The sequence below is a fragment of the Pteropus medius genome, unplaced genomic scaffold (genome assembly GCF_902729225.1).
Source record: "Pteropus medius unplaced genomic scaffold, Ma_sr-lr_union100, whole genome shotgun sequence".
Taxonomy (NCBI): Eukaryota; Metazoa; Chordata; class Mammalia; order Chiroptera; family Pteropodidae; genus Pteropus; species Pteropus medius.
In genome coordinates this window covers 1,079,596-1,104,077 of record NW_024346819.1, presented here as the reverse complement: position 1 = coordinate 1,104,077, position 24,482 = coordinate 1,079,596, and the positions used below count along the sequence as shown (strand labels likewise).

General features: G+C 67.9%; 2 protein-coding genes and 1 long non-coding RNA gene across 10 annotated transcripts in view; 1 reads left to right on the top strand and 2 right to left on the bottom strand.

The window, feature by feature from the left end:
• The window catches only part of MTA1 (metastasis associated 1), a 29,686-nt gene extending 8,803 nt beyond the window's left edge, over nt 1-20,883 (bottom strand). For 6 of the 8 annotated variants that reach the window (XR_005655817.1, XR_005655815.1, XR_005655816.1 and 3 more), the window contains exons 1-7: nt 20,215-20,371; nt 10,292-10,359; nt 6,135-6,228; nt 4,308-4,358; nt 4,109-4,235; nt 3,979-4,042; nt 2,692-2,809 (exon numbers count right to left, since the gene is read on the bottom strand). Coding sequence is in view for 5 of the 8 variants with exons in the window: in XM_039876592.1 (XP_039732526.1) it covers nt 2,692-2,809; nt 3,979-4,042; nt 4,109-4,235; nt 4,308-4,358; nt 6,135-6,228; nt 10,292-10,359; nt 20,215-20,242 (550 nt within the window). In the remaining 3 variants the exon portion in view is untranslated. Of the gene's footprint in view, nt 1-2,691; nt 2,810-3,978; nt 4,043-4,108; nt 4,236-4,307; nt 4,359-6,134; nt 6,229-10,291; nt 10,360-13,332; nt 13,608-20,214; nt 20,372-20,667 lie in introns of those variants that run through there. The other 2 variants (XM_039876596.1, XM_039876595.1) reach the window with 2 other exon arrangements.
• Nucleotides 19,467-24,482, top strand: part of LOC120613973 (circumsporozoite protein-like) — an 8,547-nt gene continuing 3,531 nt past the window's right edge. The window contains exon 1 of the mRNA XM_039876604.1: nt 19,467-19,935. Within this exon, the coding sequence (XP_039732538.1) occupies nt 19,610-19,935 (326 nt within the window). The 5' untranslated portion in view covers nt 19,467-19,609. The remainder of the gene's footprint in view (nt 19,936-24,482) is intronic.
• LOC120613974 (uncharacterized) lies at nt 21,832-24,476 on the bottom strand. Its single transcript, XR_005655818.1, has 2 exons — nt 24,350-24,476; nt 21,832-21,988 (listed from the first exon to the last, which is right to left on the bottom strand). It is a non-coding gene; the product is annotated as an uncharacterized LOC120613974 (long non-coding RNA).

The following is a 24,482-nucleotide window of genomic DNA, read 5'->3' as shown; positions in this document are numbered from 1 at the left end:
CACACGCACTCACGCGCGCGCACGCACACACACTCACACACATACACTCATCTGTGCACACGCACACATGCGTGCACACCCACACTCAGGCCACAGCGCTCTAGCAGCATCCTTGTCCACAAAGCGTTTTCACACCTGTAAGTCACACACACCCAGGCTGGAGCGACCACGTGGCCTTGGGTAAAGGGGCACGGTGACGGGTGACACGGGGAGACGCTAGCTTCTCAACCTGAGACACTGCTGAGCCCCTGGCAGCAGCCCCGTCACAGCCACGGGCCCTCACGGTGCCCACAAGGGCTCCGCCCGTCTTCTCCTCCCAGGGAAAGCCCCCCCCCACTCCCGGCAGGCAGTAAGGCTGGGCTTTGTCCTAGGAGCCCTCGAGGGCTCTGGGATGAGCAGGGCGAACTGGCCTCTGATGAGGTGACCGTGACTCGCAGCGAGCATAGGGTGCTGAGAGGTCCCCGTGCCGAGGCCTGTCCACACGCCCGCTCAGCACCCTCTGCTCTCGGCAGCGACTAACCTCCAGACCAAGAACGGGGCCCCCCATAGCATGGGCACACCCTGGGGACCCTGGTGAATGTCGGGGCTCGAGTGGGCGCTGCAGCTGCACACGACACGCCAGGCAAAGGTCGAAGGGCGCACAACCCTCGCCTGGAGGTCAGGGTCAAGGCTGCTCTGAGGCAGAGTGTGTGACATGGTCCCTGCGGGATTCTCTTGGTGTCCAGGGTGGACCCCTTCCTGGTGGGGACTCTGCCCTGAGACCCCTCACCTGTCCAACTCCTCCCGGGGTTGGAGGGTGACTGCGCAGCCAGCCCACGTCCCCGCCTGGCCCCCCCGCCTGGCCTCCCCGCCCAGGAACTCGCTCTGGCCCTCAGATCGCCACTCCCAGATTCTAAAGGCACTAAAGGCAGACAGATGTGTGACATCGTTCACTGCCAAGGGTCCCGGGCTCCGGGAGGCACGGGGACGCTCGAAGCCAGTGCCAGTCGATCCCCACTCCGCTCCAGCAGCCCAGGTGGTGGGGACACAGGAAGGGGCTTCGTCGAGTCCCTGCTCCTCTCAGTCAAAGCCCATCCTCAAGGCCCCATCTCCGGGGAGCGAGAGGCTGACGGTCTGAGATGCTGCTGAGAGCAGCTGAGGCACGTTCTGGGCCCGGCACTCAGGTCACTGCTCGGAAAGCGAGGTCCTGACACTCGAGCCGCTCGGCGTCCCCACAGCCTCTCCCGCTCCCGACTGGACGTGGCTGTCACCAGGCCCTCCACCCTCAGGCACACTGGGAGGTGGGAGCAGCACCCCACAGACCCAGCATCATTGGGACAGTCCCGTGTCCAGGAGGCCCCACAGACCCTCACGGGTGCCTGGTGCCCAGGGCGGGACCACAGGCAGGGCGCCCTGCCGCACGCGCGTGGGCAGAGGGAGCCCCGCTGACCCGACTCCACTGCTTTATGTCCGAGCAGTCAGGCAAAATGCCCAAAAGGCAGACGACAAAACCAACCACCAAGGGAAAGCGTGTGCGTGTGGCGAGTGGATGTGTGCCGGGGTGTGTGCGTGTGGTGCGTGTGTATTAATAAAAGTGTGAAGTGCATGCGTCTGTATGTATCTTTGTACGCTCTTGATGTGATGCCATGATACATGTGGCAAGCCCAGGCGCGGGTATGTGTGTGAGTAATGAGATACCTGGAGCGTAAAGGGGAAGCTGATGTCTGCAGAGTCGCATGTATAAAGGCGCAGCGATGTGTGATGAAATCGCGCGTGTGAGTGCATGGGTGCGTGTCAGGGGCGTGTGTGTAAGCTGTGTGTAAGCTAATGTGCCCGAGACCAGGCCAGACAGGTGACGCATCGCCTGTCTGGAGGAGGCCATCAGGGGAAGGGGAGGAGCGGTAGCCGAGGCCCCGCTGGCCGGCTTGACCAGCGGCAGGAGGAGAGGCCTCACCGCCTCAGGGAGGGGACCCGCGGTCAGGTGGTGCGAGCCCATCCAGGGAACCTCCTGGGCAGACGGGGGACAGGGAGGCAGGGCCCCTGCCAGCCAGAGCCGGGGGCCCAGGAGGAAAGCCCGTGTCTGCATGTGCTGCAGAGCCTGGTCACCAAGCACAGATGCACACGCAGCCCGTGGGAGGACGCGGGACCGGCTCCACAGAGAGACGCACAAACGCAAGCACAGCGTGGGAACGTCACGCAGGCTGCCACCGTGGGGGTGGGCTGACAGTCCTACTACACAGATACCAGCTACGCGCTGTTTTAACAGAACACGTCACGGGCGCGTAGGGACGGTGGGAGGGCAGGTGGCGGTAACCGCACGGTGCAGCAGGCCCGTGAAATGGACACCGTCTTTAGGAACGGGGAAACCAAGACGTCCCGAAGCTGTGGCGGCTGTGGGAGGCGGCCTCCGCGGGGCGCCAGGCCAAGGCGCCCTGCCCGGCCCCTCCTGGAGGACGAGACGCTCGGCCTCCGGTCACCACAGCCCCTCGCTCCTGCCTGTGCTGCTTGTTGGGGGTCAAGCCCACTCACGGCCCGCGGGGCCGCTGCAGGCCTGAGGGCAGGCGGGAGCCGGTGCCGTGTCCCTCCGCTGCACGGGCCCAGCGGCGGGAGCCAGCCCAACGGGCGACCCGCTCAAACAACACGCGGCTCTAGCTAAGTGGTAAAAACAGCTGCTGCGAGGAAGCGGACGCCCCGCTGGCCGGCGCGCCCTACCTTCCTGCAGCAGGTCGCTGACGTCCGCCTGGTAGCGGTTGCCCACGCGGATCTCCCCCTTGTCGGCCAGCAGCGTCTTCTGCTGCGGGTCGTAGACCAGCGAGTAGAAGAAGAAGTCCTGGAAAACGGCACAGGCGTCGGCACGCGGGACCTCGAGCGCTGACTAGAGCGCCACGCGCGGAGCCCGGGCCGGCCAGGGACGCCCACGTGGCCGCCGGGCCGCGGCGCCCCGCTGAGGACCGGGCGGGGCAGGCGCGGCGCCGCCACGAGCCATGGCTGGGTCGTCACGTCTCTGCGACAGCAGCAGCTTGAAACTCGAGCTGACGGAACTTTACAGCAGCGAAACCCCCAGACGTGTAGGAACGAGGTGACGGACGCCGCCGTGTGGCCATCACAGGGGCCGTGCACAGCACGAGTCGCAGCCCATGCCCCTGCACCTGGCCGCCCGCGGCTCCCCCAGTCCCCTCGCACATCCCCAGGGACGGCCTGCAGAGGCCTTTGTGGCCGGCACTGAACTGGCCCCGCAGGACGCACGTGCTCTTTCCCCATGCGAGGGTGACACCCTTCCTAAACAGGCGAGTGGGACAGGCAGAGGACACGCAGGTGCCCTCACCTGGAGACATACACGAGTCCCTCAACGCTGGTCCAAGACCACCTGTGCACACGCCACGCAGCACATGTGCACCGGCCAGTCACGCGGTTTTACAGCGGCCTTCGTGCTCACGAACCTCTGTCACTTCCCGTGTGGCTGTCGCTAAGGGGTATTTCTAAGCTGCAGACAGCACCCCTCCCGAGCAGAAGCATTCTCAGGGGCCCCTGCTCCTGCCATCTGCCCAGGGCTTCCAGGGAGAAGTTGGTCATGACAGCCCCTCCCGCGTGGACCCAGGCCACCCTCCCCGAACGTGCCAGGAACGTGATGTCCCCTGGAGTCCCTCGCTGCCTGCCGAGCTCCACCTGGTGGCCTCCCAGACTCCTGACTCTGAGTCAGGCCCTGGGCCAACGTCTCCTGCTCCCCCCCACCGCATCCCACTGGGCGTAAGACAGCTGGGCTGTGTCACGGGAGGGATGGCGGCCGACCCTAAGCGGTGCCCTCACAGGTGACAACACGTGTGGGGGGAGGCTCGGGGAGGTCCCTCGGGCTCCTCGCCGGTCCCAGGACCTCCCTCCCTCCGAGACAAGCATCCGGGGGTGGATGTGGCCCCGTGCGGGAGCGGGCGGCAGCGCCTGGTCGTGGGGCCCAAGGTGGGGAGACACGCCCGCCCGCCCGCCCGCCCGTGGCCGCCTCACCTCCCGCTCCAAGTAGGACTTGAGCGACTCGGTCTCGTTGAGCAGAGTGACGCTGCACTTCCCTCTGCAAGAGAACGCGGCTGTCAGGGCAAGGGGGCCGCGCCCGCCCGCCCGCCCGCTCGCCAGCTACCTGATGTGGGTGGCGGGCAGTGACTCCAGCTGCCGTGACAGGAACAGCTCCCGGTGCCGCAGCTGGTGCTTCAGCTTCTCGGGCAGGTCGACCACCTCCGGGTTCTCCAGCTCCTCCTCCATCTCCCCTGAAGGACCAGGCGTCAGCCGGCCCCCCGCAGGCCCCCGCCCCGCCACGCAGGCCCCCACAGGGCCCTTACCTTCCTCAGCGGTGTCCGCTCCGGCTCCGGCTTTGTAGCAGACTGACAGTGCTAGGGGACAGACGCGGGCAGCGGGTGAGCCCCCCACACCGCCAGGATGGGGGCGGCACACCGGGCAGGGTGGACGCGCGGCCAGACCACAGGCACCCCGCCCAGCCGGCCTCGGCGCTGCCCGCCCTGGTGCCCACGCGCCCGGGACCCCAGCAGAATCCCGAGGGGCCGGCGACAGGGCCGCTTCCCAGGCACCACCCCACCCCCAAGTCAGGGGAGCCAGACACTCAGGTGCGAGGCCAGGCACAGGAGGGTCCCCAAGGTCCTTGGCAGTGCGCGTGCCTCCTGCTGGGGGGTGCAGACCCACCAGGGGCTGCCGAGGGGCTGGGTCCACAGGGACAGCCTGGGGGCCGGGCAAGGGCACATGGAGCTCGGCCACGGGCTCGGCTGCTGTCCCTTGCTCTGAGCAGTGTTCTGGGGAGCCACAGCCAGAGCTGTCCCTTGCTCTGAGCAGTGTCCTGGGGAGCCACAGCCAGAGCTGAACCCCGGCCCTCCGTCTCAGGCCCCAAAGGTGGGGTACAGCGCAGCTTTCCCCGCTGCAGTGCCCACCGCGGCCATCCCCTGGCTCACCCAGAGCTGCTGGGTAAGGCCTGCCAGGTCACTTCCCACCTGGGTCCCCCTATGGGCCATGCTGCACCCGGCCCACGGCCCTCTGCTGCCTCCCTCTGGTGGCCGCAGGGAGTTCTGTTGCCCCAGGGCGGGAGGCTGCGTGGGGTCTGGGTCTGCTCCAAACAGCAGGCCACACGGCTGAGTGTCCACGCTACCCGCCTCCTCACCTCCCTGCCCACTCTCAGGGACCCACGAGCACCCCCCGCCCGGGGACGTCACCGGCATCCAGAGCCTGCCCAGCAATGGACCAGGGCCAGTGCCCACTTAGGGTCCGCAGACGCAGCCCAGCGCAAGCCTACAGTGGCTCCTGGACTCCCACCCTGCTCACAGCCGGGGGGGCCAGCCCCCAGGAACTCAGGCGGCGAACCCAGACCCCGTGCCCTGGGACTGGGGGGTCCTGGCCCCAGGCTCAGAGCCAGTGGGCCTCACCCCCAAGGCACAGGCAGGCTCTGCACTCCCCTGCAGGGTCCCACCCCACTGACTCTGTGGGTTCCAGGAAGGCCTGTCACCAGCGTCTGAAGGTCCCCCAGGCAAGCTCTTACTCTGTGGGAGTGGGGGGGACAGGGGGCCGTGGCCACTCCCGCTGTGGCCTGAGGCAGCTGTTCTGGTTCTCACAAGGGGCCAGGGCTGAGAGAAGGTGGCCTGGGGGACACCTCAGGAAGGGCTGCTGCTGAGGGGGGCCCAGGGCTGCTGTCCCACGCGGGGGCCCTGGCGGGGGCGAGGGAGGAGGGGGGCTGCCCTTCAGGTCCCCGGGCCCAGAAGAAACCCCAGCAGGTGACTGGATTGCGCTGAGAGCTCCCGTGGGTCCCCATCCTTCCTGCCAGAAGGAGCCCCACGTGTCCCTGCCAGTTCCTGATGCCGGGCCCAGCGCACTCGAGAACACCCAGACAGCCCTGCAGGACGCCCTGCGACACGGCGCAGCCGGCAGAGGCCGGGCCCTGCCGGGCACGACGCACGCTCCCAAAGCGGGAAGAGCCAGGGTCAGCCCCATCCCTGCCGGAGCCGGAGGAGGCCCCCTTCCCCGTGGCACCCGGCAAGTGGTCCAGCAGACCTGAGCTCTCACGATCCATCGCACCTAGGTAGATGACACCCCCCACCCACCTCCCACGAGAAGCACAGCTGGGACCCACTTTCCAGAGGGGGCGGGGGCCGGGGGGCAGGACTCACTGGCATGCTTGTCGGCCAGGGCGATGAGCGTGCTGGAGATGTCTCGCCGCCGGTAGAAGCACACCACCTTGGCCTCCACGTTCCCGCTGGCCGTCTGCAACGGCAAGGGTGTCACCACGGGCCACGCCGAGCCGAGCGGCCTCCAGGCCACAGGACCCTGGGGTGCACGGCTTCCTGGAGACCTGCTTCCCTGCCATCGGGGGGCCTGGGCTTCCGAGTCCCCCCACAGGCTTTGCTCGCCTGAATCTGGATGAACCCGGCCCCTGGCGAGGTCGGCTGTGACCAGACCTCAGCCCCGGCAGCTCCCACTGGCCCAGGTCACGCCCAGGAACAAACCCGGGTGCTGGGCAGAGACGCGCCCGGGGCCTGGAGTGTCCTCGTCCCGGCGCTGGGCAGAACACGGCCCCGACCGCGAGAGCCGTGACGGCAGCGTCAGGTGCCCCGGCGTTTCGAGGGTCGGCACAGAGGGGAGCACGGCGGGGGGGAGGGGGGCGGGCGCAGGCGCCGGGCAGAGGCGCCTAGGAAGTTTTCAGTGATGACGCAAGGGTCACGTGACAGTTCTAAGGCTTCTGTGGACTAGGGTTTAAAACGCTGACATTTACCTCTAAGAAAAGCACTTAACGTTTAGCTACTTCGTTCCATTAGACCAGGAATCTTTCAAGAAAGTCCTGGACGAGAAAAAGCTAAGGGAGTTCGTCCCCACCAAGCCGATGTCACGAGAAATGTTAGAGACTTAAGAAAAATGAATTAAAAATGTGAATAAAGTGGCAACAACTACATCTCTAGCAACAATCGCTTTAAGTGCAAGCAGATGAAACACTCCGGTGAAGACAGGGTTGCTGAACAGATAAGAAAACAAGACCCTTCCCCGTGCCACCTGCGGGAGACACTTCAGACCCAAAGACCCACGGAGGGAAAAGGGTGACAAAAGGTGTTTCAGGAAAATGGAAACAGACGAAAAAGCTGGGGAAGCAACGTTTACACCAGAAAAAATGCCGTTTAAAACAAAGGCTGTAACAACAAACAAAGAAGGACCCAGTTGTCCCACTGCCGGGTATTCGCCTGAAGAAACCCAAACGCTACTCCGAAGGGACACGTGAGTCCCCGTGTCCACTGCAGCATGAGCCACAGCAGCCAAGATGCGGAGGCCACCTGGGCGCCCACCGGAGGACGATGGATAAAGAGGGGGCGCGCAGAGGCAACGGAACGTCACTCAGCCGTGACGGTGAATGCGACCTCGCCCTCTGCAGCCGCGTGGGGGACGCAGAGGGTGCGGTGCTGAGGGGAACAGGTCAGGCTGAGAAACACACACGGCACGTGTGGGGTCCGAGAACAGGAAACGACGGAGCCACGCTCACAGGCGCAGAGATCGTGACGGGGGCAGAGGCGGGGGTGGGGTGCGTGGAGGGGAAGGGGTTGACAGGCACCCGTGGGCAGCTGCAGGACGGTCCCGGGGCGTGGGGCACGGCATGGGGACCGCGGTGCTGTGGTAACTGCGTGCGGTGTCAGGTGGGAACTGGGCTTCTCGGGGTGGTCGCTTCGTGAGTAACAAAAACGTCTCGTCGCTGTGCCGTGCGCCCGAAACTAACGTGCTGTCGTGTGTCGACTGCGGCCGGAGGAAAGACGGCGCGTCCTGCAGCGCTTCACGCCCGAGAGCGGAGCCAGCACCGTCGCCGTGCGCCTGGGGACGCTCGCTGTCGTGGCGGCCGTCAGGACCCTCAGGCGCCCAAGGCGTCCAAACTCTGCCTGAGCCACGAAGCCTGGTCAAGGCGCCTCCCAGCAAAACCCGGCCCAGAAGCCGCGGGCTGTGCTCGGACGACGCGGCGGCTCGCGGACGCCCCAGGACGTCGCCCCCGGGCGGCTAGGTCTGGGCCCTGGGGTGTCCCCTGCGTGGTGCGCCATCGCGCGCCCTCCCGCCCAGGTGGGCCCCAGAGACCTCGGACTTCGGAGCCCGCTCCCAGGTCCCCTCTGTGCTCCGCCCAGGTCCCGGCAGCCTTGGCTCTCCCCACCAGTCTGCCTCCTCGGCCCGCCCGGGCCCCGCCCCATGCACGGACCCTGCAGGTCCCCAAGCAGAGGGCTGGGATGGCCGTGGGCCCCTGCCTGCTGCCTGAGGGCCCAGGCCCCCGGCCTCATGGCAGTGCATGGCCGGGGAGCAGGCTGGGCGGGCGCCAGGACAAGCCGGCCGGACGCCTCGGGCAGCTTCTGGGACCACGGAGTCTCTTGTGGCCGCGCCTTCTGCTCCTCTCCGGCCTCGGGCCCCCCGCGGCCGCCTCGGGGGTCTGTCTGTCTCCTTGCTCCCAGACCCCACCGCCTTCTCCTTCCAACCACCACCTTCTCCAGTATCGTGAAGCTTTAGCTTTTCCCGGTGACAACGTAAACGCGACACACGTCCAGGGCCAGTTCCAAGGAGGAAATTCAACGACCCCTTGAAAAGCCCACAAGAGCCCGGAGCCCCGGGGGGCGTGGTGCCCCTGCTGGCCGTCCACCCGGAGCCCAGAGCCCGGCCAGGGGGCTCTGTGGACCTGCCCCATGCCGACCCCGTTCCGGCAGCCTCCACGCCCTCGGCCCGCACCCGCCGGGGCCCGTCTGCATCCGCAGCTCCTGTGGGCCCCGGCCCCGCTTTCCGACCATTTCAGGGGGTGTCGTGGGTGAGAGTGCATGTTGTCACTGTGCCTGCAGAAGCCCCCTGCTCTCCGCCCCTAGAACCCCGGAGTCTCTCCGCTGGTAGCACCCCCTGCCCTGCCAGGTCCCCCAGTTCTTGAACCCACGGGATGCAGACAGGCCCCGGCCCAGTTGTGACGAGGACACGGCGGGCACCCCAGGCACGCCGACGCGGAGGCTGGAGGGCTGCGGAGCATGGCTCGGCCGCCCAGGGGGTGGGTGCCGTCTGCTCCCGCCCTCCCCAGCCTCCCCACCGCGGAGAACCCCAGCTTCCTGCGCCGGTTTCTTCACGCCCCCCAGTCAGCACACCCCGAAGTGCGGATGGCTGACTGCTCGCTGCTGGCCCAGTCGAGGGCGCCGGGCACCGCGCTCCCGCGGGCCCTGGGGCAGATGGTGAGCCGGGCGCTGGCTCCACTGCGCGGTGGCCTCGCGGGATGTTGCAGCCGCTACCACGACATTGCTGCCTCTGGGCCTGGCCCCGGGCCTTCTGGGAGCCCAAGCTGGGGAGTCAGGCCCCCCGCTTCCCCATGCCCACGCTGCTGGCAGACGCTGCAGCCGGAGGCCCTCAGAGAGCACGGCCACAGGTCGGGGCTCAGCTGCGGCTGAGTCTGAGCCTTGGGGGATCCTGACCTCCCCCCTATCCCGGCCTGGTCCCAAACTCCAAGCCATGCTGCCACAAAGCCCACGGCCTCAGAGGCGCAGCCAGGGCCCCCGTCACTGGTCACTGGCACAGGTAACGACACTCTGGAAGGGGAGGGGAGGAGCTGCAGGGCCCGGGGCCACGTCTGAGGAGAGGGGACGCCCCAGCACCGCCCAGAGCACGTCCCACCAGGCAGCACAAGGGGGGCAGGGTGGCTCACACCTGCGGCCAGCAGGGTCCTGAGGGACCGCCCAGCCGGAATGACTGGCAGCTCTGGCCGAGCAGTGGAAGGAGCAGGGCTGGAACCTGAGGCCACCAGCCCTGGCCCAGCGGGCTCTGGGCGCCGTTCACAGGCACGACCACAGCCTATGCCGGCGTGGAGGAAAGTGGGGGGTGGCCTAGGCCGGGGGAAGGGAAGCGGGTGACAGGAGCCACCCCAAGGCCGAGGCCCCTCTGCCCGGGCCCTGGGTATGTGGTTGGTCTTCGGAACCGTCCAGCCCAGACCCTCTCAACACTGCTGTTCTGCTCAGGCCCCGCCGAGCACGTCCCTCGAGTGAGCCCAGCAAAGACCCAGGCCTAGGGAGCTGACCCTGGGGACAAAGCTACTGACGGTCTGAACAGAGAGGGCCCGGTCCGTGACCCACCCCCAGCTCCTGAAAACAAGGCAGAGGCTGGGGGAGCGCTTCGCCTCACCGGTGACAGTGGCCCCTGGGTGCAGCCACAGGAAGAGTGGGCGCCCCCGCGTGCAGACACACTTGCATACCCAGGCGTGTGCACACGCGCCCACAAACGCATTCACACCCGCACGCACTCGCATGCCCACACGTGCGCGCACACCCACCCACGCGTGCGCTACCTTGTTGAGCTCCTCGATTCTCCGGATCAGGTACGGGTTGCTGGACGAGTTCTCAAAGTAGACGTAGTCTGCAAACAGGCAAGGCAGCGTCACCAACAGCAGGGCACTACCATGCGAGCCTGCCACCGCCCCGGAGCCCGGGGGACCCGACCCCGCACGCGCTCACGCCCTCAGGCGGGGAACAGGCGTGAAGGGAGGGGCTGAGGCCTCCACGCCTGCAGGGAGAGGACGTAGCCAGAACCATGTGGCGGGTGCTGAGGGGAAGCCAGCGACGAGGTGGCAGGGGCCAGCAGCCCTCCCCGCCCTGCGGTCCCAAAGCCAGCTGCCCCCAGGAGCTCTGACCCTCCTAGCGGAGGCTGGGGGCCAGGACAGCACCAGCCCGAGACCGTGGCAGACACCAGAGGGTGCCGGACCCAGGCACCTGCACACGCATGCCCCCCAGCACCCCTCCACCTCCCTGGGCTGAGGCCGGCACGGCACCGGGAGGCCCAGAGGCCACCGCCCCCGACTGGCAGGTGTACACAAACCAATGCCACGTGCTCTTGTTTCTCACAGGCCCCAAGGGGGGGCTGGCAGTCTCCCAGGAACTCCCGAGAGGCCCACAGTGGGAAGCCCAGGATTCCACAAGGCCGCCCAGCTGCCAGCCTGCCACCTGGCCCAGGTCCCCAGCAACCTGCACCAGGAAGGCCTTCCCCTGCCCCTTGCCGCCCACGGGGGACCCCAGACATTTGCCTCAGCTGAAATCTGGGTAAAGCCTGGATGTGGCCCAAACGCCCACAACAGGGCCCCGATCCGGCAAACTGCGGTAAGGCCAGCAGATGCCAAAGGGCCCCGGCTGGCCTTGTCTGCACGGGAGGTCCCAGCTGGGCTGCCTGAACCCCGTGGAGGAGCCTCCTGCGGCACACACATACCTGTGGGCAAATACCCGTGAGGACATGTCTGCGGGTGCGCACCCACGAGGGCACCCACGAGGGCACCCACGAGGGCACACCTGCGGCGCATACGGCGACACCGCCCCGGCCTCGGCTGAGGACGCGGCTGGGGCGCCGGGCGTTGCCGGGAGCCGCCAGACGGCGTCGCAGGAGTGAGGCCGCGGCCAGCGCGGGCGGCTCGCACAGGTCCCCGGCGTCCCGGGAGGGGCAGTTCTCAGTGGACACCACGGCCATGCTGCGTAACACGTAAAAACACGGGGACCGCTGAGCCGTCCCCACGGGGCGGCTGCCCTGAACCCGGTGTAGACGACACTGCAGTAAAGCGGTTTCCGCTAAAAGCTCTCGTGTCCGTCACCCAAGCTTTCCCCTAAAGGACTAGATAAAAACCACGCTACACCCGAGCTAACGGCCCACGCACGCCCCAAACTGGAACCGACCCAGAGCCCCCCGCCAGCGGGGACAGACGGAGCCGCGGGGACTCCGTCCGTCCATCTGTCCAACGGCAGAGTCCCCGCAGGGCACCGGTGCTCTGCGGGTCACACACATGACGGCTGCGTGTGGCACCTGAGGCCGGGGCGACCACACGGGACCTGGGGGACCGGGCTGTCCCACAGCCGCGGTGGCAGTTATGTGGCAGCATAACCGTCTGTGCCCGAGGAGACGGACCTCAGTGCCAGCACTGACGGCTCAGCAAACGTGGAGCCGACGGCAAGCAGGAGAGAAGGGAGGGCACGCGGGGGCCCCCGGGGGGCCGTGGACGGCAGACCCCACCCACGTCAGCAGGGGGAGGCACACGACCATCACAGCTCCGAGGCGTGAGGCTCCCCCAGGAAGGGCGTGGCTGAGCCTGGCGGAAGCGGGGCGCACGGGGCTGGGGGGGAGCCTGACAGCCCACCAAGGAAAGAGGGAGACCCTCCAGGCCAGACAGCTTCACCAGCACCCAAGGGAGACAAAACACTGGTTCCACTCGCCTCTCCCAGAAAGAAAGGGAGGGGACACCTACCCGCTGGCTTGCGGGGCCCATGCCACCCACCCCGCAGCCAGCACACAGGCCCACCCCACACCTCACGAACGTGGAGCCGAGTCCGCAAAAAAGCCACGAAGCAGAGCCAGCGACCTGTCAGGACGGCCGCCACGGGCTCCTCGGGACAGACGGCCTGCCCCGGGGTCCTCTGGGGACAGGCTGCTCCGACACTGAAAATCGAGGCGACTGAGCCAACGAGAGCCGGGCGACCGACCGTCTCAGCAGAGCCACGCGCCTGACGACAGCCACGCACGCTCCGAGAAACTGCTTGCGCTGACGACAGGCGGCAGGGGATGCCGGCCTGGCAGGGGACAGCTGCGGAAAACCCACGGCGAGCAGCACAGCGGACCACGCCCGGGACACCCCTGAGAGGAGGCTGTGGCCACCAGGGCACTGCGCCCCTCGCAGGCTGGCCGCCGGTGAGTGGGGCGGGGAGGACAGTGCTGAGTGGAGAGTACAGAGCGACCACGTGTGGGGACACGTTTCTGTGGAAACTCGGGGTCTCTGGAGAGCTGCGGACTCCACGTCTGAGGCTCAGCAAGGCCGCAGGGCGCGGGAGCGGGGCAGGGCCACCCACCCGAGTGCCGGAGCACGCGGCACGGCCAGGCGGACGCGCAGCCCCCCGGCCCGCACGCCCCCCAGCTCCTGCCCACAAAGCCAGACGAAGCGCAGCGACCGGGCACGACCTTCCAGGTGCTGCTGTGCCGACGAGAACTGCCGTGTGCCACGGCCGGCACCTGCTGCACGTGGTTCTCTGCCGTGGAGCCCATCGCGGACGCCTAGCCGGACGGGGGGGCGTGCTGCGCAGGGAGGGGCCCCCCTCGCCGACTGCACCGTGCGAACGGTCAAGGGCAGCGCGACTGGCCGGCCGCCCACGCCCTGCACGGTCCAGGAAGCCCGGCCCTCGCGTGGCTCGGGGAGGCCCCTCAAAGCTCTGAAGTGGCTGCCCTGGGGATGGGGCCCCACAGTCTGCGCGAACGCTGTGATCTGTGCTGGGGCCAGAGGTCAGCTTGACCTTCGAAGGGCTGGAGATGGAGTGACCAAGGCCAGACACACCGGTGGTCAGTCACAACAACGCAACCCACCTTGGACAATCGCCCTGGACGTGAAGGCCGGGGGAGCCACACGCCCGCAGCACAGCCCGGGGCTGCAGAGGGGTGGCCGCGTGCGCCTGGCCCCTGCCGGCCTGCTGCTGTGGCCGTGATCCACGACCGCGGCTGCCGTGGCTCCTATGGGGCTTCGGGGACACGGAGCCCGGGGATGGTCCCCGGCCGAGCGCACCCTGGGGCGCACGGCGGATCCAGCCGGTCCCCGTGTGTGTGGGGCCCTTGGCAGTCGGTGGTCCAGAAGGAGACGCTTCCTGTGCACTTACGAAAGGGCCCGCGAGAACCGCAGGGCGAGCGCGGAACGCGCGGCCTGTGCCGTCACGCGGCAGCGAGGCGGCCGCCGGAAGCGCCTGGCGAGCCCAACTCATCCGTTGCCGGAAGGACCTGCCACAGCCCACGTTCGCGTGACGCCGCTGCACACAATCTCCGGTGGGTCCGCGAAGGGCCACGTGCCCGCGGCAGACCCGCCTGCACCGCCGGCTGCTCCGCCCTCCGTCTGAGCACAAGACGTCGCCGCGTGTGACCGCTGCGCGGGCCGGTGGGGCTCAGCCAGGCGTCCAGTGAGGTCCGAGGGCAGGCGGAGCTCGTTGCCGACATGGCTGGCTCCAAGGTGACACACTCGAACGCCTTGCGCTAACAGCACCAGCGAGTCCCACGTGGGTGATGACAGGCCTTCAGTGTCTCGCACCTGCTCCCACGTGGGACATGTAAGTCGTCATGAGAACCAGCTCATGTGGTGACACAGGTTCGAAGTCTGTGGCCCGGGGCCCAGGGCAGCGGCTGGTGTGCTTCGGTCTGAGCCCGGAGGGCTGCAGTGTCCCCATCCCGAAGCCCGAAGGCTTAAAACCCAGGTGTGCCCGGGCCTGAGGTCAGAAGACGGATAGTCCAGCTCAGAGGTGCCCTCCCCACTCCGTCCTATGCCGGCCCTTGGCAGCCTGGGTGGCACTGCCTGCATGGGGACGGCAGGTGCACCGTCACTGCCTCTAACGATCTCCTCCGGGGACAGCTGCCAAGACACGCCCCGAGATCACACATCACCAGCCGTCGGGGCCACGGCAGCCCAGTCAGCTTCACCTAAAGTCCCCGTCACATCTTAGCGGATTCCACTTCAGTCTGCACTGAGCCAGTGTCCCCAGCTGCCCTGAAGTCAGTGCACTTGGCCCAGGGTGTCACGCAGCCCGCAGGCTGGTTCAATAACCAGAGGACTGGGCACGCTGCCGCCTTGCCGAGGCCGGGGTCCTGGCCACAGCCCCCAGGACCCGCACCCGGGCCCCGCTCCTGCCCTCGGCAGCTGACCTCCCCACACACTCTTCTCCAGCGGCTGCAAACACGGCTTGGCGTGTTCCCTTCGGTGCACGGTCTCCCCGCTCGGCTGAGATTGAGCTCCTCAGACACTCCGACCGGGCCCACGGGCACCGACCGTGTGATGACACGCACTCTGAGCAGCCCTCTCCGGCCGTTCCCTTCTCGCCAGGTGGGTCTGCGTTAGCGCCAACGCACGCCGTGCGCCATCGGCACAGCTGCAGCGCCGTGTCAGCCGAGGGTGTGACACCGCACACGCCACGTGGTGCTGGAGACCGCACGCCCTGGTGGGGGCAGGGCACTCCGGGAAGCCACCGCGGGCACCCACACCTGGCTCCACGTGGCTTTCACGCAGCGTAAAGGACTCTCTTTCGATTCTGTCGGCCATCCTCAGTTTGTGAGGCGCAGTGAGGGGCAGTGGCCGCAGCGTGCCACACCAGTGTGGCAGGACTCAGCACTGGCCGGACTGCCAGCTCCCGGGCACGAGGCAGGCTGAACAGCTTTCAAAGGACAAAGCTGGAGGGCCACCGTGACCCGCCCGCAAGCTGAAGTCACAGCAGCCTGGCCGCCTGTACCACAGAGGGACACACGCAGACCAGTGGAGAAGGGGGCCACCGGGCAAAGCAGTCGGACACGAGCAATGGCAACCGGACAGCTGGGCGCGTGCACGCAAAACACAACACAGACACCCGATCCTCGCCTCCGCCTCCCACGAAGACGGACTTCTAGGATCACAAACGTCGGAGTAAAGCCCCAAAACATAGAAGTTCTATAGGAAAAGAGAATAAACCCTTCGTGACCTTAGGTCAGGCAGGTTTCACAGATACACAGAACGCACACATTACGAAAAAGAAAAGTCTGCAAAAAACCACATCTGATAAAGGGCCAAAACCTGGAATGCAGGATGCAGTACAAACTCTCAGAACTCAACAAGAAGAAAGCACATAGCTCTGCTCTGAGAACCAGGAAGACTCGTGCGGACGCCTGACCGAGGACACGGGGGCGGGGAGATGGCGAGGGACACACGAGACGTTCCCGACAGCACCGTCCCTGGGGAAACGTGTACCAACCCGCTGCAGTTGGCTCGCCTGTGGACGCGTGCGGACAGGAAGGGCCATGTGCTGGGGGTGGCCGGGGGCCGGGACGCAGCACGTGGTGGCCACTTGGGGACACCGGTCAGCTGCTCATAGAGGCGAGCATGCGCTTTCGAGTTCGAGCACACGGCCCAGGCCTGGACTGCTGTCCACGCAGCCTGAGCTGGGGTGTGCCGGCTCTGCCGACATCGGTGGGGACGAGCCATCGCTCCCGGGGCACAGGCCCGGGCGCCGCCAGCCCCTGGTACATCCTCGTCGCCGATGGGCGCGTCACTGTCTCGTGGGGCTTTCTGGTGGACGCCTTGTTCGGCACACACAGCCGAGTCTCTGGCAGAGCTCAGGACACCGGCCTGGGGCTCAGGCTCAGAGGACCTCACGCAGCCCACGGTGCTCCGGGAGGCACACTCAGCCTCCGAGCGCCCCGGACACCGAGAGCACATGAGCGCGTGCGCAAGGCCACCTTCAACAGCGAAGTCTCCAACGAAAATCTGGAACGGGCGCAAATGCAGGCCGGACAGGCCAGGAGAGGGACGCTCGCCCGCGGGGGCTCGCGTCCTGTCGTGTGGGAACTGGGCACGCCAGGCCCCGCCCCCGCACGGCGGCTCGAGTGACCCCACGTCCCCCTGGACATGGCTGCTGGATGAAGGGACAGAACAGTCCCTACCTGGACCCCATCCCCTGCCGTCCCCCATGGCCCTGCACCCGCCACGCAGACGGGCCGCGGGCCCACGCCCAGCCCCGCTGGGAGCACGTCCGTCCGACAGAGCACCGCCAGGCTGTGCTGGCCCTGGTCCCCTCGCATGGCCACAGGTGACCCCGGGCCCTCCACGCCCCAGCGTGGCCCGGACTGTCCACCCTGCCTGGGGCCCACACACCCCCCCTCGGTGACCCCGCCTGCAGCGAGGGGCAGGGAAGCAGGCACCCCGAGCTCCAGGGGTACCCTGAGGGTGGGAGTCCCTGTTGCACACAGCCCCTCATCACCACGAGGGACCTGGGATCCTGAGCCTGGCCAGGCCCCGCTTGGGCGTGTGTGCGGGTGACGCGGGGCGGGGGGATCCTGTGGAAGGCAGCCGGGGACACCGGGCGGAGGCGCGGAGGCCAGAGGCTCCCGGAGCGCAGGGCCGGGCTGCAGGCCTCCCAGGCGCTCACCCCACCACATGGAGTCGTGAGCGGTCTCGGGCGGGCGAGGCGCACGGGCCGCTCCACAGGAGGACCGTCTCCCGGGGCAGGGGCTGGAGATGGTCGGGGGGGTCGGGCCCAGGGCGAGCGGACACAGGCGGTGTCCCCAGGTGTCCCACCGCAGGGAAGGAACCTGGCGCTGCAGGGGCCCGGCGAGTGTGCGTCCTGTGGGCGCCCGAGGCCACCAGCTGCAGCAGGGATTCGAGGGACCGGGCACAGAGCAGCCCCACCTGCGGGCCACACATGGACACATAGGGTGGAGCCCTCTCAGCCCAGACCCAGGAAAATGCGGGTACACCTGCCGCCCTGAAGACAGCCAGGCGGGAGCAGGCACACAAGGGTGCAGGGCCGGGGGCTGTGGGCACCGGGGCAGGACAGTCCAGGATGTCAAAGCCCCGAGCAGGCACACTGGGGCTGGGCTGGGGCCTCAGGGTGCTTCTTCCTGGGAGTCGGAGCACAAACTGGTGGGGTGCGCCCCCACTTCAGCGGGAGGCAGCCTGGAGGGGGCACCCTCTTGCCGGCGAGTCCATGTGACCCGGCGGCCTGGGAAGGCACCGTAGAGACCCCGAGGGGCCCACCCCCCGGGGCCAGGCGTGAAGGGCTCCTGAGCGACAGCTAATTCTTTAAAACCCAAGAGCTGAAGAGCCCAACTTTTCTCTCAAAGCCACCAGGAAGCCCCAGTGGGCGCAGCCACCCTGCGGGGCTCCCCACACCCCACACCCTGCCTAGGGCCCCAACGTGCGGGGGCAGCTTGGGTGGGCCCCAGGCGAGCACGTTTAAAGTTGGGGACTCGCATCCCTGCTCAAAAGCTTAGAATAAGCCACAGAACAGAATCGGCGTTCCCCACGGCGGACTCGGCTCCAGGCCGGGGGGAGGGGCCCCGCGCCGCGGGCGCCCATGCAGGCGTGTTCCTGTCACTTTCTCAAAGTATATTTTTAAAAAAGCAAACCACCCAAAAGAACGGGTGTTAAGTTCTTGCAGCAGAAAAAAGAAAGAAAAACCTGCGGGAAACAGTTCCAGCCTGTCAGTCACACGCGTGGCCAAACATCGGCCGGGCACCTGGGCACGGCATGTGCAGAGGAGACAGTGCCCACGGCAGGCCCTCGGGAGCACAGGGCCGAGCAGAGGTCGCAGACCCTGACCTGCCACCCACATCCGGCCCTGCCTGCCCGCCACGCCCACAGCCGCAGCCGACAGAAGGCCTCTGTCCACGGCCAGGCCTCTGCCCTGCAGACAGCCCGCCAGGTAAACCGAATGCCCAGAGAAGGCGGACTCCTGCAGGCTCCCACACCGGCGTGTCCCGTGCAGCGCCTGGGGCGCACCTGTGCCGAGACCGCCTACCCGAAACCCCAGTTCAGCTCGTGTCCTGCGGAGTCGGGCGCCTTCGGAAAAGGCTGCTCCTGGGGCCCAGTAACGATGGGGTCCCTTCCCAGACCGCCCCTGCGGGGCTCCCCCAGGCCACAGCCCACGTAGGGCAAGGGGCCCGTCTTCCTGGTGCCTCTCCCTGGGCAAGGAGCACCTAGAACAGGATGCTAACCTGCCACCACCCCACCCACTGTGACCGCCAGCCCTGCAGGACCCAAGGGACAGCCCTCAGGGTTCCTGACCACACACCAGGGCTAGATGCAGCTTCTCCCACGGGGACCGACAGGGAGCGCCACTGAAGACAAGCTCCTGGGTGGGACCCCAGGACACCCTCACAGGGGCACGGGCAGACCGGGGGCCGGCCAGGCCTCCCCCGGAGGAGCCACCGCAGGGCAGAGATCCTTGTCCACACCTCGGGAAGCTGAGGCAGGGAAGGTCTGGGGGTGGCCAGGCCCCGCCGAGTTCTCAGCCCATAGGAGACCTGAAGGCCAAGCGACATAGTTCACACGCCGAGGAGGGACCCCGAGTTGGGGTCCAGGGCCCAGAGCCTGTGTGGGGTGGGGAAGGCTCCCCCGGGGACAAGCCCCCGCAGACAGGTGGTAGAGGGCCTGCTGCAGCCCTGCCTGGGCAGGGGTGAAGGCACAGGGCTGTGGGGCTTGGGCCCCCGGCCGACCCTGCCTCTCCCCGGCCTCCACGTGTCTGTTCTGGTCACTCCTTCGGCCAACACTCAGACTGCGGTGGGAGGGTGAGGCTGTGGCTGCCTGACGGCCTTCTGAATGGTGACCTCAGGGGAGCAGCGGGTGAGGGCGCAGGCGCCTAAGCAGAAGCCGCAGGCCTGCTTTGCGGGGGTGAGGGGGGTTCATCTTTAAAATGCCAAATGGTAAATAGGGGGCCTGGCTGGCTGGAGGCAGGCACCCTGGACACTCAGGGGTCAGCTGGCCAGGGAGGCGGCAGAAGTGGCCTGGGAAGGAGGCCGGTGCTGCTCCTGCTGGACACGCTCAGCCAAAGGTGGGCGAGCAAGGGTGGGCGCTGGCGGAAAGTGGGCACGGGCCCCCATCTCCCTGGGGAAGAGCTGCCCGAGGATGGGGTTGGAATCCCATGGAAAAGCAGGGCCACAGAATCCCAGAGCCCCCGCCCCACCAAGAGGGACAAGGCCCCAAGCTGGGGGCCGCCAGGGCCTGGGCCAGGCCAGCACAAGTCCCATCAGGGCCTAAGAGGGGCAGGGGGCCGCTGGCCTGTCTCCCACCCTGGCAAAGCACCTCGCTGCTGCTCTGGGGTGCTGGAGGCAGGGAAAAGTTTGGGGGTGCCTTGGAAGCATGCTGCTGAGCACCCCCAAGGGATCCTGCTGGGGAAGCCCCCAAACACATGCAGCTCTCAGGTGCCCTGGGCTGGGCGAGGAACGCGGCCCAGGCCCGGGGCTCCCCATCCCCAAAGGGCCCACTGCCCCAAGCACTGCGGCCAGCCCTGCAGACCCGGGTAGGGACCCCCGCGACCCCGCGACTCCTGTTTCAGAGGGGAGCAGCCAGCACCGCACAGGGCCACGTGCTCCTGCTCGCGGAGGGGGCCGCCAGGCCCAGAAGGATGCTCAGCGCCGCGGCCCGCTCCGGGCCAGGGCCCCCGAGCCACGCAGGCGCCCCAACAGGTGGGCTCAGCGCCCCCACCCCGCCCGGGGGCGCGCTCCGTGCCACTCCCCCGCCCCGGGCCGCGGCGGGGTGCGGCGGGGTGCGGCGGGGCGCGCGGCGGGCGCCGTGGGGGGGGCGGCCGGGTGGGGGAGGGGCGGCGCGGGGCGGGGGAGGGGCGCGCGGGGAGGGGCGCAGGGGGCGCGGGCGGGGAGCAGCGCGGGGCGGCAGTTTGGGGCGCGCGGCCCGAGCAGGGCCAGCACCAGGAGCCAGGGCCGAGGCGGAGCAGCTGGCGGCCTTACCTCCGACCCGGTACATGTTGGCCGCCATGGCGGGGCCGCGGGCTGCGCGGTCGCCGGCCTGGAAAATGGAGGCGGCGGGGCGGGCGGGGCGCGGCGGGCGGTTTAAAGGGGCCGCTGCCGCCGCCGCCGCCGCCGAGGCCGCGCAGGGACCGAGCGGCGGGCGCGAGAGGAAGGGGCGGAGCGACGCGGGGGCGGGGTCTCGGCGCGACGCCCCGCCCGCCGCCTCCGGGGGGGGGCGCTGCCCCGCGGGGCCCCGCAGCACCCCCTCCCCCCGCCCGCCGGCCCAGCCGCCGAGCCCTGGCCTCGCGACGCGCCCCGCGCCTCCTGTCCAGGCCGGTCTCGGTCCCTGCCTCTCCCCGCCCAACCCCCTTGGCCAGGCCCGCATGTCGGGGTGCCCCCCCACCTCCCAGGGAGCCAGCTCTCGAGGTGGCAGGGCCTCCCTGGAAGACCTGCCTGGGGCGGGCCGCGGCGGCACGGGCCGGCCGGAGGTGCCGTGCCCCGAGGACAGGGAGGCCGAGGGCGCCGTGTGCGCGCTGCGGCTCCTGCTGGTCCTCCCAGCCGAGGGCTTGGGGAGTCCGTGCCTGAGCCTGCCGGTCAGGTCCCAGAGCCGGGTACAGTCCAGCCCGCGTGGAGCCGGCAAGGTGGGGGTATGGATGCCCCAGGGAGGGGGTTACGGCCATGAAGCAGAGGGGGTGGAGGCCCAGTCATGGGTTGGACAGCGGTGCTGGGGGGCCGGGGGGCGGAGGGGGGGGCGGCCCCAGGAGGCTGCTCACTGCCGTTTGCTCAGGTGTGGCCACAGGGGGCGAGGTCCAGTTCGAGGAGCATGGTGGGACAGGGAGTGGAATTCAGGAGAGACCCCGGAACTGAGCACAGGGTGCCCCGTGGTAGGGGAGGCCCCAAGAACAGACAGGTCCCTACAGGGTGCTGTGGAGGTGGGCAGGAGCCCAGAGCACGTGCTGGGATGAAAACCAGGCAAGGGTCCCTGGAGGGCAGGGGGCCACATGCCACATAATGCCACCACCCATTGGTTACTGCAGGGCCACCGTCTCAGGAACTCCGCTGGGAAGGGCAGGGTGGGGTTGCGGTGGGTAGGGGGACCACAGCTGTGATGGCGGGGTGCAGGGGGAAGTGGGGGCGGGGCTTAGGAACAGGACAAGGGGCCGTGATATTGGGACACGAGGTTCCAGAGGGACAGGTGTTGGTGGGATGGTCCCTTCCCTGCCCACAGGCCTGTGCTCACATCATGGCCTGCGTCTCCTCCGGGAAGCAAAGCTTCGGCATAAAATCGTCTCCTACCCAACAAAGTGACGCGAAAGTCAGGACGGCCGAAAAACGGCTGAAAAACGCCCGGCTGTCGAGAGCCGCACACGGCCTGCCTCCCGGAGGGCCTGCCTCTGCCCCCCTCGGGGACGGGAGAGACCTGGACTTGACGACTGCGCTCCCCGGACCCGGCTGGGGACAGAAGCCTATGGTTTCCCCTCGTCCGGTGGGCGGCAGGGAGGAGGAAGGGCTGCCGGACAGTGGCCGTCAAGGCTGACCTTCACGGGGAGCCAGGACCTGGGGGGGCCAGCGTGTGGCAGAAGCCACCTGAATTCCAGGTCTCCCCACGAGATAAGATGCGCTCCTCACAAAGCAGTGACATTTAATGAAGTCTCAGGAGACACCGCAAACCGGCTTCTGGACCTGGCCTCCCCCCTCCAGACGGAAGAAGTTGGTTGTAGACAGGCCGTGCCCGTAAACCAGCTCGGAGCCAAGACGACATATCTTGGATACGCTGCAAGAGAGACAAATTTGCCCATTTGGTAGCAGAGTGAAGAGATTCTCGTCAGAACAGGAATGACACATGAAGGCAGCCGACCATGTCCACGACTCAGCAGCAGCAGGAAACACGAGGGGCCGGAGGGCCGGTGGGGCTGGGCTCTCCACAAGGGCCACAGCACAGGGAGCAGGAGCTGGGAGCGTCCCCAGGGCCTGAGCTCGGAACGAGAAGCCCAAGGGCTACTGAGAGTCTGCCGGGAGCGAGACCCAGCAGCCAGGGACGTGCGTGCAGAGTCCCACAGGTGCCAGAGTACGTCAGGCAGGGCGGATGGCAGAACGGTGACACGGGAGAGGCTGCAGGGGACGTCAGCAACGAAAGCGGTTTACTCGTGCATCCACGACCGGCTCCACCATCGAAGGGCGGGGCGGGGCGGGGCGGGGCGACTAAACTCTGCCCTGGTGGCCGAGGGAAGGTGATGAATGACACGGGACAGCTGCGCGGTCCGGTGAGGAACACTGGTGGTTCAGAGGGGTCAGCACCAAAAGCGGTGCACGAGGCTCAGGCCGTGGCCCCGGGAGCCCAGGGCACGACCCACCCAGCGCCAGTCGGGGCGGAAGGCGGCCCGGACGGGCCCCGCGCAGAGCCTCCCCGCCTCCCGGGCCCCGTCCCCCCGGACGAGCAGGCACAGGAAAACGTTTTCGAACCTAGAACCCGAGGTCTCTAAAAATGTAGAAGCTGACCCTAACCCAGCTGCTGAGCGTGGGACGCAGTCGACGGGCTTCCGGGAGGAGTGTCAGCCCCTCGTGCAGAGGAGCGGCTGAGGCCACGCGGAGGGCGGAGGGCGGAGGGCTGGCCGTCCCAGCACCCTGGCAGGGCGATGGGCGAACCCCGGACCTCGGGCGACTGCCGCGGAGTCCATGAGGCCACTCGGCAGTCGCCGCCTCTGTCGTAGCCGCTGACGCTGCGAGTGCGGGGCAGGGGCATCTTCCCGCCCGGCACGCGGCTGGCCTGGGGCAGGGGCGGTCCCGGACACCAGTCCCCCGCTTCGGCATCAGCGGTCTGGCAGGGGCAGAGGGGGTCCTGAGACCCTCCAAAGCCCTGCCTAACCTTTCCCTGTCCGCCCACCACCCTACTGTCTCTGGCCTTCCACCCACTCTAGGTGGGCTGAAAAATGCACAGGCCTGAATCAAAATAACTTTCAGGGGACCCCAGAGAGAATGAGGGCACCCGGCTGTGTGACCTGGAAAGGCTTCCTGAGTCTTGCAGGAAGGCGGGGTGGGCGGGCAGGAGGCACCGAGCACCCAGGCAGCGGGCGGGGGCGTGAGGCCAGGGCAGCACTGCCTCAGCCCGGTCTGGGGCTGCCCGGCTCACCTTGCCCAAAGCCCCTTCCTCCTCGCCAGCCCCGCTCGAGCGCAGTCAGCCTGACAGTCGGTCACCGAGTCCAGGGGATGGCGCCCACCCTGCCACTGTCCTTCCATCCAGGAGAGCGAGGAGCCTACAACCCCCAACCTCCTTCTTCCCCTCCTACTTCCACCCCGCATCCAGCTTGGTCTCCCCAAAACGCAGCCTGCCTCAATACTCCCAGCTCAGAAGCCTCCCACCTGCCCCGCCCCAGCACAGCGGGCCCAGGGCCAGCTCCTCGCAGCTCCCCCAGACCTCTGCCCACACTGCCTTCTTTCCTGGTCCACCAACAAGCTCACTGTGCAGGGGTGGGGAGGCACTGCCTCCTCCACGAAGCCATCCCTGTGTTCAGCCCCCCCCACCCCCTGCAGCCCCTGGGCTGCTCCCCATTACAGTGTCGCCCTTGGGTTATGTGTGCCATTGTGGGCCTCCCGGAGTCAGGGCCCAATGTGAGACCAGCACCCTAGGGCTGGACAGGCACCAGTACCTGACAGTTCATGACATCAAAACCCCGACCTCCTGGAGGCCTGCTGGTCTCAACCCCCTCGCTGCCCCGTGCAGGTAGGCACCCAATTCCTCAAGGTGGCCACGCTCTCCAGCCCAGACGCCTTTGCACAGGCCAGCAAAAGAGCTGGTCATGAACTTGGCCCTCCTAGGCTGCCCGCAGCTGCCTGTCCCCAGGATGCTGACCCTCGGCAGCTGTGTGCAGCCTCTCCTGGCATAGCCCCGCCCTGCCCTGTCTTCCGGGCCCCTCCAGGTGCCTCTTGGCTGGGCTGGGGCAACACCCCCATCCTGGAAGTGGCCCCCAAGGCCTCAGAGTGCATGTTGTGCAGGGGGCAGCCAGTGGTGCCCTTGGACCGGTTTGCTCATCCCTGGGCTGGTCATGCTTCCCGAGTGGATGTGAAACAGCCCAGAGTGACCCCAATCTGTGGCAGTCTCCCCCAGAACCCCCAGGAAAGACTCTGCAACACATACATCAGCTGAATGGGCTCTTAGGCGGGCTAGCACCTCGAGGCCTAGGGCTCCAAGGTCATGTTCTGCCAGAAAGGTGAGCTCCGAGCCAGGAAGGCATGGAAGGCGTGGGTGGACTCGGAGGATCTGGGTGGGT